The 17,371-nt window shown below is 43.3% G+C and overlaps 1 protein-coding gene across 16 annotated transcripts in view; it reads right to left on the bottom strand.

Moving 5' to 3' along the window:
• Ccpg1 (cell cycle progression 1) overlaps positions 1–17,371 on the bottom strand; it is a 32,406-nt gene that overhangs the window by 13,513 nt on the left and 1,522 nt on the right. For 7 of the 16 annotated variants that reach the window (XR_356404.5, XM_006243332.5, XM_008766318.4 and 4 more), the window contains exons 2-6: positions 7,201–7,269; positions 4,789–4,909; positions 4,381–4,457; positions 2,411–2,597; positions 86–181 (exon numbers count right to left, since the gene is read on the bottom strand). Coding sequence is in view for 15 of the 16 variants with exons in the window: in XM_006243332.5 (XP_006243394.1) it covers positions 86–181; positions 2,411–2,597; positions 4,381–4,457; positions 4,789–4,909; positions 7,201–7,260 (541 nt within the window). In the remaining variant the exon portion in view is untranslated. Of the gene's footprint in view, positions 1–85; positions 182–2,410; positions 2,598–4,380; positions 4,458–4,788; positions 4,910–7,200; positions 7,270–8,662; positions 8,759–17,371 lie in introns of those variants that run through there. The other 9 variants (XM_006243337.5, XM_006243341.4, NM_001401186.1 and 6 more) reach the window with 2 other exon arrangements.

Here is a 17,371-nt window from a genome sequence, read left to right as displayed (position 1 = left end):
AGGCTCTCCAAAGCACTCAGCATTTCATAGTGAATGTGACTAGCCCAGCTCCAGAAGCCCCTCAGCTCAGCATCAGTCACGCCACCTTGGAGAGCGAGCTGGCTAGGAACACGGAGTCTCAGCTGATCATCCCATCCCCTTATGCACTCAGGAATCTTCCACAGCTTCTCCCACCACTTTTCTTTTGTAAATAAATAGGAAAGAAGATTTATAAAGCTTTGCTATAAATAATAAAGGAAAAAAGCTAAAATTAGAACTTTCAACTGTTAAACACTATTATCTATATGAGATTAAAATCCCGTGACTGTGTCTTTAGAAACATACACAACATGAACTTCACTAGTGCAGTCACCTTCGCCTTCTGGGTTGGAGGGTTGGCCAATCAATGCAAGGCAATAGTTTTCTTAAACAAACAAAAGCTGCATACCTATTAGAATCATACAAAAACTTGAAGTTGAAAAGCTGTAAGGAAGACGGGAATGGGAGAACAGAATGAAGTCACTAAGGAGACACATCAACCATGATGCCTGGCTGTGCAGCTTTGCTGTGTAGACCAAAATTTATCATTCTTTTTAAACATTGTCTTTATACAAGCAATTTTGATGGGATGGATTGCAAAAGGTTTTTTAAAAAATGCCTAAATTGGGCATGGCCACAAACACCTGATCCCAGCACTCAAGAAACAGAACAAGTCAATCTCTATGAATTTGAGGCCAACCTGGTATATGGCAAATTCCAGGCCAGCCAAGAATACATCATGAAATCCTTTTTCAAATTAACACACACACACACACACACACACACACACACACCACCTACACACACACACACCACCTACACGCAAACTCCCATCCCCTTAATATTTCTGTTAATTCTGAAATAGTCTTAGATTTTTCAAAGAGGAAATCAAGTCAGACTCCTGGGCTTCCAGGTGCAAGTTCCCATCAACTGTTCTCTCACTGCAGAAAACTATAAATGGATAAGTAAATATATCAAACAGGAGAAAACTGAACATGATGGAATTATAGAACTCACTCAGTGTGAGAAGGCCTCAACCTTCGGGTACTTGTTGAACTCCAAGGTTAACTGTGCCAACGTTTTGTAAATGTAGTTACACATCTACACCTCAGCCTCAACCAAGGGTGGAGATGGTTTAAGTACTCAGAAGGCGTTCCTTCTGCTCCCAACACATACACACTTCTTTTTATTGCCATTCTCCAACAACTCGCACAACAATCATGTGTCAGACCTGAGTACCCCATAGGGACAGAGGATGTGGGTGTTTTGTGACATAATTTCAGATGAAGCAGGCAGACTGTCACAAACCCAAGGCTAGTCAAGGTACACAGTGAGGTCCAGGACAACGTGGACTCAAGAGATATTATCCCAGAACAAACCAACAAAAAGACCAAGAAACACAATGTGGCATTTTATTACCTTAAACTTGAATGAGAAATATCAGTTTGATTCTGACTGCCAAAGGTATACAAATTATTAAAAGAATGAAAAAATATGGGTTGGGGATTTGGCTCAGTGGAAAAGCGCTTGCCTAGTAAGCGCAAGGCCCTGGGTTCGGTCCCCAGCTCCAAAAAAAAGAAAAGAAAAGAAAAGAAAAAAAAAGAATGAAAAAATATAAGGAGCTAATCCAAACTATATATTCTTGGTTTTTCATCAGATTAGGAAGTGATTAAAACAGCAGTTCTAAATGGATAGGTCTCCACGCCCCATCTTTAAATTATCACTGTGCGTTAGCTACAGGCTTCTCATGTAACATTTTCCAGGAACTTTATGTCTAAGTATTTTGTGTCACATTGAAAGATATGACATATTCAGAAATCAGAGGTTAAGAATTGTAGAAGAGGCTGGGTGATGTTAGGACAAGTCTTTAATCCCAGCACTCAGGAGAGACATGGGCGGATCTCTGAGTTCAAGGCTAGCCTGGTCTACAGAGAGCAAGTTCCAGGGCAGCCAGGGCTACACAGAGAAACCCTGCCTGAGAAAAAATTATGGAAGTTGGGAATGGTGGCACATGCCGTGGAACTGCTGCCAAGTCTGAGGCAGAGTTGCAGAGCTAGACCCTGCTAGACCTCAGTCAATCAGTCAATCGGATATTAAAAGACAAATGCACCTTTTGAGAACTTGAGACTTTAATAAACTGAAAGTAGCAGACTGCTTACCTAGCATGTGCAGTATTTGGGATTCCGTCCCCAGTACACCCTATGCACATGCACACTGTGATGTGTCAAAGAAAGAACACTGAGCTCAGCCATAGAGGCCAGGAAAACACTGTAACAAATTTTATCAAACTTTTCTTGAGTTTCAGAGAAATTATTTAAAAAGTTGAAAGCTGCGTTAGAAAAGAAGCCATTAAATAAGACATCAAAGGTTGGCTGCTGCAGCAGCTCCATACCGGGTTCTGGCTGGCAGAAGGTGTACTGGCTGCTGGAGGAAGAACCCAGGTTAAGGTCATCTTTAATAATTGCAACTTCCTGGATCCCCATTTCTTCCAGTTTAGGTGGTTCAAGTGTAACAATATCCGAATCATCACTAGTAGTTCCGAAATAGACATTGTCTTCGGGGGAAGTTGTTTCCTCCACCTATAGAACCAAATTTTACAGGCAAGTAAGCTCGTAATTTTGAATCTTAAATTTCTTCACAGTTCAAACTATGATACCTAGTTTCATTCTTTTTGTATTCTCTCCCCTTGCCTTTTCTTTTCAATACTGGGGATGGAGCCCAGGGCCTTGTTTATGTAGTGCTTCCGGTGTCCCACTGGACACCTCCCCAAGCCCTTAATGATGTGATTTCTATTCAACAGCAAAGGATTATGCAATCACAGGCTCACTTTCTTTAGGTTAGAGACCTCAAAGCCATCCATAATGCTAAGAATTAGATGAGACGACTGTCTCCTCCCACTGTGCTTCAGAAGCTGAAGAGACTGCTCAGCCCTGCTGTGACCACAGAATACCAAGAATTTACTTACTTCAGCAGGCCTGAGTTTGCTGGCATAGAACACTACCTCCAGGGAGTATGTGGCAGACTGATTCAACAGCTAGGCTACATACTACAGTCTGAATATGTCCCCTAAAACTCATTAAAACTTGGGCCAGCACATGCCTTCAATCTCAGCACTCAGGTGGACCTCTGTGAGTTAGAAGCCAGCCTGGTCTACATACTGAGTCCCAGGTCAGTCAGGGATTTGTAGAAAGCAAACCAAACAAAAACAAACCCTAACAACCACCATGAAAACCCAATGAGCTCTGAGGAGATGAGGAGGATGCTGCATACGGCACAGGGCCATTTGGCCATTTCCTTCCTCTGACATGCAAGGACATTGCATTTTTTTTCCTACAAAGAATGTGACAAAAGGTACAATCACCACACACCAAATCAGTTATTAGCACCTCCTTCTTGGACTTTCCGGCCTCCAAAAATAAACTATTTTTTATAACTTACTTGACAGCAGACCCCTCCACCTGCCTATCCACCTCATTGACACTAAAGATTTATTTATTTATATATCTGCTCAAGTTTATGCACATGTCTATCTGTGCACAGAGGCCAGGAGAGGGCATCAGATCCACGGAGCCAAGGTTCCAAGTGTTTGCAGGACACCCAGCTGATTCCATGTGTGGTGAGATCTGAACTCAGGGCCTCATGATTGAGTAGCAGGTATTGGTAACCACTGAGCCATGTCTCCAGGCCCTTTCAGAAGAGAATGATTCTTTATGTCACCATTCTCAGCAAGAAGGGACTAAAATGCCATTGGAAAGGCCATGCAGCCATGTAGCTTTACCCAAGACAACCGAAACAGGCAGTATTTAATTTGTTACCAAGTGTAAAAGTTCACCTTCATTTTAGACATTCTTCCAGTAAAATCTGAATATAATTCAAGAATAAAATCTACTTCCAAAAATAATCACAATGCAGATGAAAAGAATAGTTTAAACTTTTTTTTTTATGTACATGAGCTGTTTTCAGACACACCAGAAGAGGGCACCACATCCCATTTCAGATGGTTGTGAGCCACCATGTGGTTGCTGGGAATTGAACTCAGGACCTCTGGAAGAGCAGCCAGTGCTCTTAACCACTGAGCCATCTCTCCGGCCCTAAACTATTCTTAAAATAATTAAATAGATTAAACTAATAAACTAGCTAGATCAGAACAGGTACTCATCGTCTAGTCAGTCAGGCTGTGAGGGTAACCTAGAGGCAGACTCTTTTGCTTAGAGTCCTGTTCTGAAACCCAAAAGAAGAAGTTAACTTTAACCTTTAAACTGACGGATTGTTTTTCCCTAGATTATCTTATAATCTAGAATGCTTAGCTATAAACAGGAAGACAGTGCTTATCAAGTATCCACAGAATAGAATAACGTTTACCTCAGTTGCTGACTTGGTTTCTCTCACTAATGACAACATGGTTTCTCCCACTGACGACGTGATGTTTGCACTGCTTTCTGGCATAAAAACCAAGATTAATATCGTTATTTCTTTTATTGAAAACACTTTACTTGTGCAGCCCACACACCATCCTCCCCCTGCTCTTGCTGACAACTTTAATTACTTGTAAGTATGAAGGAACAATTTCACACAAGGGCTGTAACTCATTCCAGGCTCTCTGGTGTCATCAACCTTCTAATTTTTCTCAGACACTTGCTGGCAGGCTTTTGACTTAAACAAGTCCACTGAACGAGTATCTGGGATAAAACCATTCTAGTGACAATCAAGGATGATACCTGCATCTCCAGAAAAAAACACAAAAACAAAAAAATCAGGAACTTAACTTACCTCCACCTCCATGCCCCTCGGGAAGAACCTGCAGCTCCTCCTGGTCTGGTGAGGAATATTCTGGAGTCGGCTCACCGTTGTCACTGGCTGTGGCAGAGTTCACAATCTCTATATCAGAACCCTAGGGGAAAGTTGTAATCATTAATTTAGCTATTGCCCCCCTAAGACTGGATTTGACTGATGATATGTAGAAAGTTCCTGAGACTCTAAACAGTATCTATCCTGACTGGCTTTGTTCAACTCAGTCTATATAGGCCTGCAGGAGGAAAACTGCAAAATGGAGCCATAGACTTCAAGTCAATGTCAGGTAAACACAGGATGATTGTGCTATTTGATGAGACTAACAGCCAAACCCTGCGTCCTAAGTGTCTGCACTATGGAGCTGGAGAGATCTCAGGAGTTAAGAGCAGTTGTTCTTCTTCCAGGACCCAGGTTTGACTCCCAGTACCCACAGGACAGCTTACAAGACCCTGTTCTAGCATTCTCGGGCACTGGATGTCTGTGGTATGTGAGGCCAAAGGACAACTTGTAGAGCAGGCTTTCTCCTTCTGCCATGTGGATCCCGAACCCGCCTCAGGAAGTCAGGCTTGCACAGCACCTGACCCATGTCACTGGCTTCCTATTTTGATTGATGCTATTTTGTAGAAGACATAACTAAGAAATTGTTTTAAACCTTTAATTATCACTAATTATTTCTATACACCATATATACATCAAGCAGCAGTTATGGTAAATGCCCATAACACAAGCTCTTGGGAGATGAGGCAGAAGACTTCCATTTGGAGGGCAGCATGGGTTACATAGTAAGTTTAAGGCCGCACTGGGCTACATTGGGACCTGTCTCAAAATAACTGAATGAATAAAGAAAGAAAGAAAGAAAATCACATGAAGTAAGAAATACAAAACCCTAAATACAAATGGGAAACTTTTCATCAGTTACCGAAACCCTAAACAAGTGAGCGTGGTCTGATGCTGGTTTCTGTTCCTGTGACTTTTCTGTAGTGAAAACAATCAAGATGAGAAAGTGCTTCAGCATCTAGAACGTTCTAGTTACACCACACAGTATGCGCAGAGTTCCTCACTACGAAACTGGTTTTGTGACCATGTTCAAAGCAGCCTGAACTATGCAGTAGGTTCCATCCCAGCCACAACTATACCCTGTCTCCAAAAACAGTAACAAAAAAACAAAGGCTGACGGGGCTGGAGAGATCGCTCAGCAGTTTAGAACACTGTTTGCTCTTCCAGAGACACAAGTTCCATTCCCAGCAACCACATGATGGCTCACAGCCATCTGTACCTCCAGTCCCAGAGAGTCTGACACCATCCTCAACAACAAAGACTACACCCAGGCACATGCCTTTATTTCAGTGCTGAAAAAGTGAGGCAGAAGGATCAAAAGTTGGAGGTTAAACCTGGGCTGTGGGGGCTGGAGAGATGGCTCAATGGTTAAATGCACTGACTGCTCTTCCAGAGGTCCTGAGTTCAATTCCCAGCAGCCACATGGTGGCTCACAACCATCTGTAATGAGATTTGATGCCCTCTTCTGGTGTGTCTGAAGACAGCTACAGTGTACTCATATACATAAAATAAACAAACAATTCTTTAAAAAGAAAAAGTCTGGGCTATGTAGTAATTTAGAGGCTGTCCTAGTTACATGTCAGACACTGAAAACTACATTAGAATAAGAACGTAGCTGTACCAGGCAGCACCTGACAAATAACTCTGAGGCCAGCCGCTCAAAGTTAAGGAAGTCAGCTAGAATAACGTAGAAGAGTCTGGCTACAATTTTCAGCAGTACCCAAAATCCTGGCTGCTACTCTCTGGAGAAGTTCACACTTCCTCTTGGTTATGAACAACTGCTGTCCTCCACACATGTAAATCTAAAACACATTTTTTTATTAAGTTCTGCCCTTCACTAAATGACTGGGGTAGGGCTGGATATGGTTTGTGCCTCTAATCCCGTACCTGGGAGGCTGAGCCAGGAAGGCTGCCTTGAGTTTTAGGCCAGTCTACAGTAGGAGACTTTCTCAAAAACAAAACAAAAAGCCAGCCATACTGGCACACACCTACAATCCCAGTACTTGGAAGAACTGCTTTGAATGTGAGGCCAGTTCTGGCCAGTCACGGCTACTTAGTGACTTTCTCTCAGTACAACCAAAAAACCCTACACCCTTGGTGTTCTAGCACAGCCCAACTCGAGGAGGCACAGACAATACACTCATTTACATAAAATGAGTAAATAAATCTGTAAAAAAAAAAGATTCAGGCTATATGTAGCTCAATGGTATTTAGCAACCAAATTTAATATGGGTGGGAAGACAGCCAACTATAGACAAAAGAAGCGGTGCTTACCTAGAGAACACTGACCTTCATAAAGCAGTTTCTGGCCTGCTAACACATGGGAGAACATACCTCATGATTGATGACAGTCCAGCCACAAGATGAGTCACTGTCACTGGAATTTTCAGACATTTTTCAGGTCTGTAATACAAGAACATATAATGAAACATGGAACACATTTTAAAACGATAAAGCTCTACAACAGCATAAAACCTCCAGGTAAAACTGAGACAACCCCCACAGGTTTTCCACACTGACTTTATGGCTGCACACCTATAAGAATAAACCAAATCGTTAAGCTGGGGAACCCTCCTGAGCTAAGACAGCCTGCCCAGCTGTGCTGCTGCAGACAACACAGGTTACAGCTGAAAGGCAAAGCACACCTAGAATCCTGTCGGCACGTGAACCAGACAGCAGCAGTCAAAGTCTACTTTCAACAACAGTGAGCTGTGAGAAGCCCAAAAGGCCAAGCTCTTGTGTAGTGACAACAAAAGACAGAGAAAAAACATGAAAGTTTTAATTAAAGTAACTATTATCAATACCTCAAATGGTTCTATAAAAGATGGCTCCAAACCCAATATACTGAGAATGACCTCGTTTTGTCCTGAAGCAGCACCTTCCTCAGTGTTGCCTGGTCTCCCATCTGGAAAGACTTTACATTGTCACCCCACACTAGCTAGCCCAGGTTAGCCTTGAAATATCAATTCCCTTACCTATGTCTCCAGAATGCTAGGATAATCCACCTCCTTAACTAGCTTCACAGACTCTATCAAAGTGTTAGGTCTAACCTGATGGTTGTGGTTCCAACACAACTGTGTCCAGGAGCTGGGACACAGCTCAGCTGGTAGCATGCCTAGCTAGGTCTGATTTCCAGCACCATGTGACCTAAACATGCTGGCACCCATCTGTATCCTAGCATGAGGTAGTCAGAAAGACCAGAAGTTCAAGGTCACTCTTGGCTACACAGTAGTAAGTTCCAGGCCAACCTGGTATTGAAGACCTCTTAGGAGCCGCCCCACCCTCTGTTCTACTCTAAGAATAGCTAGTCTGCAATGACCTTCCCAAGACTCCTGGGCAGCAGTGCATGGCATTGCTCAATTCCAGAGCTCAGCACTAAGAAAGCTGAAGTGGGAGGGCTTCCAACTGTAAGCTAACCTAGGCAAGTCGGGGGTGGTTGTGGGGGATGGGGTGAAACGCAGAAGGGAGGAAAGCAGGTATGCCCCCTTAACCATCAGCCTCCATAAATTCTGTTGGTTTTAGCCTGTAACGCCAGCACTTGGGCTCTATAGTATGAACTTGTCTCAAAACAACACAAACCATGTTCTGCAAGGGAACTCAAGGAATACTTGTGCTTGTCTTTAATCCCAATATTTAGGAGGCAGAGGAAGGAGGATCTCTGTGAGTTCAAAGTCAGCCTGGTCTACATAGTGAGTTTCAGGACAACCAAAACTACACATTGAGACCCTGTCTTGAAGACAAAGAAGAGTAACACAACGCTATCAACATTCCTTATTAACCAAAACAGACAAGTCACCTGGTATGCTGATGCCCCACATTGTTCCTAATAAGCTACATCTTACTATGAAGAAGGCAGGGTTTCCATTTCTTTATCTTCTAGAATTAGACATGAGTGAGAAGAATGGGGCACTGTTATCTCACAATTCTGTGATTCTAAGCAGACCACAGATGGAGGTAAAAGCCCAGTGCTGCGGGGCTGTCCATTTGGATGGCTGTCCAGAGGCTGACTGTAGCCTATAATCCCAGCTAGCCAGGGGGCCAAGACAGAACAACAACAAGTTTAAGGCTAGCTTAGGCTATCAGTTTAGGTTCAAGATCAGTCTGAGTAACTTGGTGGAATTTTTTTTCCTTTTAAAAATTCTCTAAGTATTTCTGCACATGTATGTGTGTTGTGCCTGCATGTATGTGCATCACATTCAGGCTTTGTGCCCATATAAGTCAAAAGGCACTGGATTTCCTGGAATGAGTTACAAATGGTTATGAGCCACAATGTGGGTGCTGGGAACCAAATTGGGGCCCTCTCCATGAGCAGGAAGAGCTCTCATCCACTGAGCAATCTCTCTAGCTCCTCCTCTTTTGAAGTTCCATACATTACAAGCTAATATGAGTGAGGTTAGTGGCTGTGATGTAGTTTAGTGGTAGAGCAACTACTTCAAATGCATTGGCACTGGGTTCAACCCAATTCAGTTTGTGCATTCAAAACAAAATTTTAGGGTGGGAAGTACCTAACATGTTTCACTATATAGTGAGCCTAACCTTGCTAGGTAACCTAAGCTAGCCTAGAATTTGTGACTTTCCTGCATCAGCTTTCCCAGTACTGAGGCTACATTACTTCTAACTCTAATGAAATCGCTGTGTTAATCATAGGTGTTCTGTGTGCTAATGTATGTTCATGGATGCATGCACACAAACCACACACACACACACACACACACACACACACACACACACACGAAGATGCCAGAGAACAACCGTGACAATCATTCCTTGTTTTTTCTCTTATTTTTTAAAGATTTTATTTATTTATTATATATAAGTACACTGTAGCTGTCTTCAGACACACCAGAAGAGGACATCAGATCCCATTACAGATGGTTGTGAGCCACCATGTGGTTGCTGGGAATTGAACTCAGGACCTCTGGAAGAGCAGTCAGTGCTCTTAACCTCTGAGCCATCTCTCCAGCCCCCTTGTTTTTTTCTTTAAGACAGCTTCTCCTAGAGATAGTCATGCACACCTTTAATCACAGCACTCAAAAGGGAGAGGCAAATGGATCTCTTTCAGTTCAAGGCCAGCCTGGTCTACCTAAGCTGAGCTTCAGGACAATCTACAAAGTGAGATTCTGTCTCAAAAGGAACAGACCAAGTAGGCCAAGTAGGCTAGACTGACTGCAAAAGGAACAGACCAAGTAGGCCAAGTAGGCTAGACTGACTGACAGCTAACTCCAAAGATCTGTCTGACTTATAAACAAAGATGTGCTAGCATAACCACTTCCTTACATAGAATCTGGATCCTGAATTCAGGTCCTCATGCTTGCCTGACAGGTGTTAGTGACTGATTTCTCCAGTCCCTGCGTTTGTTTATTTTAGAGAGCCTACTATGTAGCCTGGGCCTCAAACTCATAAACCCCCTTTCTTCACTCCCCAAGTTCTGGAATGGCACTGGAATGTCACCAGCCCCAGCTAGACATTTCACTTTTTCTTTCTTTTTTTTCTTTTTTTTGATAAAATTACTGCAGAGGTTTGAAAGGTAGATTATGTGAAATGAAACTGGCTAATTTTTTAATTGAGAAAAAAAAAAGAGTGCTCTGCAGGCTAACATGATTGCATGTATAATTTACTTCCACCAAGTGTTTGTGCTCAGACTCAGGGCTAGCCTGGCAGACCAGCAGAACCTGGTCTCCCTTACTTACCCTGAGAAGCAGCCAAGCATGGCGGATGGGCCTGTTACTCAGCCCTGTTCCCCAACCGGAAGTGAGAAGGCAGATGTGAGACCAGCTTGAGCTGGGGACTAAGACCCTAACTCAGAAAGAAGGGAGGGAGGAAGGGGACAGGAAAGGAGAAAGGGGAGGGGGAGTGAGAGTGGGGAGGGGAAGGGGAAAAGGGGGAAAAGATGGGGAAAAGGAGGGGGGAAAGGAGGGGGAAAAGGGGGGGAAAGAGGGGGAAGGAGAAAGGAAAGGGAAGGGAAGGGAAAGGAAGGAAAGGGGAGGGAAGGGAAGGGAAGGCAGGCAGGCAGAGGGAGGGAGGAAGGAAGGAAGGAGTAAAAATAAAGAAAATGGTGAGACTCATAGTTTGTGGGCCCATTTTTCAGGGCTGGGGAGTTAACCTGAGGCCTTCCTTACACATGCTAGTGCTTCACTACCAAACTACCATAGTGTTTTCTTTATTTTGATTTAGGGAGGGTCTCACTACCTTACCCAGGCAGGCCTTGAGCTTTCTATCCTCTTGACTCAGACTCCCCCATTCAGGATTACAGGCACGAGCCACCATGCCTGGCCTTGCAGCAGACTGTTCTAGGGTCCTGGAAAGATGGCACACTCTCAGCTACTGCTCCAGCACTGTGCTGGCCTGCTCAGTGCCAGGCTCCCCATCATAATGTGGTGCTCATGGTCAGATACCCTGGAACTGGAGTTCCAAATAGTTGTGAGCTGCAGTGTGGGCACTGGGAATTAAACTTGGGTCCTCTGGAAGAGCAACCAGCTGTACTAACCACTGAGCCGTCTCTCCAGCCCTCAGTCTCTTCCACTGTGTTGGTCATGGTGTCTCTTCACAGCAAGTAAATAAGACATATGTAACACAAAGGCCTGTGGTGGTGCATGCCTTTAACCCCAGCAGGCAGGTAAACTACCTAGGCTTGGAGACCAGCATAGAAAGTTCTAGGCAAGAGTGACACACTGACATCCTTCCTCAGGACAACAAAACCAGTGTTTGCTTGTTTGCTTTGCTTTGTTTCTTTGAGACAGGGTTTTTCTGTGTAGCCCTGGCTGTCCTGGAACTTGTTCTGCAGACCAGGCCACAGCTCCAGTGGTTTTGACTTTGATAAAGGATGGTCTCACTAACTTACCCAGACTGGCCTGGAAATGATTCTGTAGCCCAGTCAGGCTTTGAACTATCTTCCTGACTCAGACTCTCCCATCAGGAATCATGGGCTGCTCCCATAGATGTGGCTGCCTCTGCCTATGTATGTGCCAACCGCCCCAACAAAAACAGTCAAACAGTCAAAGACACAAAGGGCATTTTCTCCCTGAAAAGAAACTAACATGTTGCCTTAAAATGTTAACCACAGGATTTCTAGTGAGTTGAGTCCAAACAGTACAGGATATAGAGTCCTCTGTCTTTGGTCATAGTAATCCTGTCAGAGAGTGCAAAGACTCATCTCTGTAAAAGCAGGCTCTCCTAGTTGAAATGAGGTAGGAAAACAGTCACTAAAAATAATATAATCCAGGCACTCGGGGCACACAATAATCCCAGTACTCAGGAAAGCAGAGGTAGTAAGATAGCCCACGAGCTCTAGGCCAACCTGGTTATAGAACTAAGACTCTGTCGTTAATTAAAAAAAAAAAAAAAAAATTGAGTGCAGTAGCACACACGTTTTAGCAAAGGAGGCAAGAACAGGAGAATCCGAAGTTCAAGGTCAACCTTGTCTATGTAGTGAGGCTGGATTAACCTGAGCTACATGAAACTCCACCTTTAATGGGGCTGGAGAGATGGCTCAGCAGTCAAGAACACTGACTACACTTCCAGAGGTCCTGAGTTCAATTCCTAGCAATCACATGGTGACTCACAACCATCTGTAATGGGATCTGATGCCCTCTTCTGGTGTATCTGAGGACAGCGACAGTGTAAAATATATAATTTCTGTAAAAAAATAAAAACGAAACCAAAATCAATTACATTACTTTTAAAAAGAATAAATATAGTTCACCCATGTACTCCTGCTATATACATTAAATGTACTTTTTCACCCAGAATATCATTTCTGCAAGAGAAATGAGGCAACGCACCATTACTCTGTAAGTTTCCTTCTATGATGTAACACTGCAAATCAGGAAGCAAAAACCACTTTTGCTCCAATATCTGAAATAAACACCTTAAAGCCACATCTTTTTTAAAAGTGAGAAAACAATGATTTAAACACTGAGTGGAAGTCACCCACAGCAGGGAGGCCCCGCTTTCATCAGCTATCTGCAGTCTTATGAAATGTCCTTCTGACCAGGGTTGCTACTGTTCAACTTTGAAAAAGCCTAAAAGAGCTAACAAACGAGGCTGAAGAGACAGCTCAGTACTGCTCTTCCAAAGGACCCGAATTACCCAGAACCCTCAACAGACGGCTTACAAAAACTGCTTGTGCTCTAGCTTCTGGAGGATCAAACACCTCCATGGGTAGGAAACTCACCTGTACATACCCAGAAACAGGAACCTACCCAGTAAAAAAGTGCAACACCCCCTTTTTAGTTAATTCATACCTAAGATGGCTGTATGCTGTCCTTCCTGGGGCACTGAGTCCAGGGGTGGCTTCATCTTTTACATATCTATCTGTTTCTGGCTTTGTTTCCTACCTTTTTAAAATTTTTTATTTACATTTCAAAAGTTATTCCCTTTTCCTGTTTCCCAGCCATAGCCCCCTATCCCCCTCCCCTTCTTCTATAAAGGTGTTCCCCCTCCCCAACCACACCCCCTTCCTCTACCCTCCCCCCACATTTCCCTGCATAGTGGGGGGGAGCTTGGGGGTCTAGCCTTGGCAGGACCAAGGGCTTCTCCTCCCATTGGTGTCCCACAGGCCATCCTCTGCTACATATGCAGCTGGAGCCAGGGGTCAGTCCATGTATAGTCTTTGGATGGTGGTTTAGTCCCTGGGAGCTCTGGTTGGTTGGTATTGTTTTCATGGGTTGCAAGCCCCTTCAGCTCCTTCAATCCCTTCTCTTAACTCCTGCAATGGAGACCCCATTCTCAGTTCAATAGTTAGCTGCGAGAGTCTGCCTCTATATTTGTCATGCTCTGGCTGGCCTCTCAGGAGACAGCTATATCAGGCTCCTGTCAGCATGCACTTTGTTTCCTATCTTAATAGTGTGCTCGCTCTTGCGCTCACGAGCTCGCTCGCTCGCTCTCTCTCTCTCTCTCTCTCTCTCTCTCACACACACACACACACACACCACACACACACACACACACACACACACACACACAATAATTGTATTTTTTAGTTCTTTTAAATGGTATCACAAACAATAATTTGCTCTTACTTTCTTACAGTTACCATCTCTGGTAATTGAAAGAAAAACTGATACAAGGATCTTATATTCACACTCTTTGTCTATGCCTGGTTACAGGGAGAAGGGTTCCCACTGTCATCTAGTAGCACTAGGAGATGCTGTGGATCTTCCTGGGCTGTCCACTAACTTCAAGAGTGGATGCTACCACCCACAGTACATCTACATGTTTTCCTTCACTTTCACACACCTGTGCCACTTTGGTAAAGCCTTTCTTTTTTGGTTCTCCCCGCCCCCCCCCCCCCCCCAGCTGGGAACCGAACCCAGGGCCTTGCACTTCCTAGGCAAGCGCTCTACCACTGAGCTAAATCCCCAACCCTGGTAAAGCCTTTCAATTTCAAATGAACTTGGAAATTTCTAAAGCACTGCTTTACATGAATGCTCTATATTAGTTAACCTCAGAGTTAGATGCTAATGGCACTTGCTGACTTTCCCAGAAGGAGGCATCTGTCCACCCCCACCCAGGGCTCTCATATCTGCCTGCCAGGAAGATTTCAGACTCAATATAGTCTTGCTGCTCATGAGGGCAACATTAAAAAGAAGCCACTTCCTATGAAACCAAACTAAGGACCTCAACACATCTGTGAGACTGAGACACAGACATCAAAGGCCCAACCACAGAGGTACCACCTTACAATTCCAGGTCTTTTGGTCAGAAGAGCTAAGCCATAGTGAGGAAGGGAAGCAACTGGTCTTCAAAGTAGAACACACTACCCAGCTCTACCTAGAAGACAAACAAAACCCTGCATATTTCTTCACCAAAATTATGTACCAAAAAATGTGCATGGTACTGCCACCACACTCCTGATGTGTACTCGGTTTCACATGTCCCTTACAAAGGCCTGAGTCCATCTTCCCAATCCACCTTGAAGGTACAAGACTGTTCCTTCCAGCTTACCAATGGAAAGACTTGGTAACTCAGATACTTGTTCATCATCAAACCAAGGTTCTCTGAGCTCATCAGCAATATGAACTTGAGAGTTGAGTAGGTCAGAGGCACTAAGAAAAATCAGACTTTGTTCTCTTATAATGAAAGAGGAAAACCGGCAACTCATGCTTCTGACTTCCTAAAGCTTCCACAGAAAAACCTACTGACTCTTCAATGGCTTTTCACACATTAAATACCCTTCTAAATGCCCAAATAAAACAAAAGTCCCTCAATATATGAAATGTAATCCCTTACATATTACAGGACTAAACTCCATCTCTGAACTCAAACTGAAAGATGATTTGGTCCTGTTTAACCGAGCAGGGCAAACAGTAAGCACTGAAACCAACCCACTTACCTGCCTTAATCTAGTTAAGTCTGATTGTTACTAAGAATAAAGACCTCCTACCATCTAAAAAGCAATAAAGGCATCGTAGATAACTTAATGAGGCACTCATGCTGGCTCACAATTGTACCTAGAAGGTTGAGGCAGAAAACCTGCAGCACACTCCAGGCCTTGGGCAGAGTACAACCCTGTCTTAAAAAAGAAATCAAAGAATCCCAGAACTCAGAAGGCAGAGAAGGCAGAGGAGGCAGAGGCAGGAGGATCTCTGAGAGTTTGAGGCCAGTCTGGTCTACCAGTTCAAGTCCAGGACAGCCAGAGAAACCCTGTCTCAAAAAAGAAAAACAAAACAAAACAAAACAAAACCAAAAAAAGAAAAAAAGGGCCAGAGGTAGAACTCAAATGTGAGGCACTTGCTTACTTGCTTACTGCCACCAAGCTGGACGGCCAGAATTTAAACTCCAGGATCCAATCACATGATGAATCTGAGATTCCCACAAAGTATCCCTTCCTCTGTTTACATACAAAACAAAAATATAACCAAGGCAAAACCAATGAGAGTCACTTCTCCTAAGGCTGATAATGACAAAACACATTCACTATTCCTGTGAAGGAACAATGTGATCCTTTAGGACAGAAGCAAGCAAAAATGTAGACTAATGAATTGTATAATTTTATCTGTTCACGCTGAATCTAACAAAAAAGTAAATATAGCTCAAATTATCAGATATGTAAAGTCTACTTCTTAACTATCTTCAAACAGGGTCTTTTAGCCCAGGATGACCTTGAACTCCTGACCCTTCTTCCTATCTCCATGTGTAAGGATCATAGGCAAGCCCTACCACTCCAGGCTAATGTCCACTTGTAAAGGCTTACAAATAAACAAGTGGTCTGAGCTGAGCATGGTGGCCTGTCAGTGAATCGGAGACCAGCCAAGGAAGGGCACAGTAAGACTGTATCCTGCCTCTCCAAAAACTTTTTTTGCATGTGGATTTATTAAAAGAACCAAGATTGTCCAGTCTAACTTGTGTCTTTTATGCTTGATTTTTTTTTTTTTTTAGTTAACAACAGATCAAAAGATACACACATGCTAAGAATTACTGTTAGGATGTTTTTCATTCTTTCCAAATAACTAATTTGTTTCTTTCCCTCCTCAAAGTAATTTCCATTTAAATTCATATATAGTTTATGAATTCAGTATAATGAGGATTGTAGTTTGGTTTCTTTTGTTGTCGGTCAGTTTGTCTATTTTTTTTTCCTTCTTCCTGATTTGGTTTTTGAGGTAAGGCCTGTCTCCTTACTGATGGGATTATAGGTGTGCACCACCAGCCCTGTGTACTGCTTTGTCCTTTTTTTGAAATTGGATCTTGCCGTGTAGCCCAGATGGCCTTAAATTTCCAACTGTTCTGCCTATGCCTCCTAAGCTATGTAATAGACCTAGGCCAGTATACCAGCTTGTTTATTTTAGTTTTTAAGCCTAACCCCAGCCCGTCAGCCCCATCTCTGTGCATCTGTGTTTGGAGGGCAGTGAACAGCTTGCGGAAGTCAGTCCTCTCCACCCTGTGGGTTCCAAAGACAAACCTCAGAGGGCAGACTTCCTCAGCAAGTGCCCTTACCCACTGAGATACCCTGCCAGCCTACTTACTTTTGAAAGTTATTCTTAAAGAACCCAGAGATAATGTTGGCAAGAGTATCAAGAATTCAAGGCTACATAAGCCAATTGGTAGCTGGCCTGGACTGTATAAGATGCTGTCTTTAAAGACTCCAGTGGTTAAAAACAAATGCTAGGAGTACAGTTCTTGACTCTTCCGGCTTCCACAGGCACTGCACACATATGCTGCCTTTACACACAAGCACTGCACACACATACTGCCTTTACATACTTGCAGGCAAAACATACAGAAACATCTTTTTAAAAAAAAAAAGTGGTGGACACAGGTGTATATGCAAATAGAGCATGTATAACAAAATAAATAAATCTTTAAAATAAAAGTGGTGGCACCCCCAGAAAACACAATAAAGAGGGCAGTTTAGTTTCACATCCTAGACAATCACTTTCATAACTAAATGTCCTTAAAACTCTTAAACTTAAAACTCCAATGGATATATAATTGTCTGTTCCTTGGTTACAGTACAAAACTGGTTCTAGGAGTTGTTTTGATCGTCCTGGGGATTGAACTCAGGGCC

The sequence above is a fragment of the Rattus norvegicus genome, chromosome 8 (genome assembly GCF_036323735.1).
Source record: "Rattus norvegicus strain BN/NHsdMcwi chromosome 8, GRCr8, whole genome shotgun sequence".
NCBI lineage: Eukaryota > Metazoa > Chordata > Mammalia > Rodentia > Muridae > Rattus > Rattus norvegicus.
The sequence above is the reverse complement of the archived record's forward strand: the minus strand, read 5'-3'. Positions and strand labels throughout refer to the sequence as shown.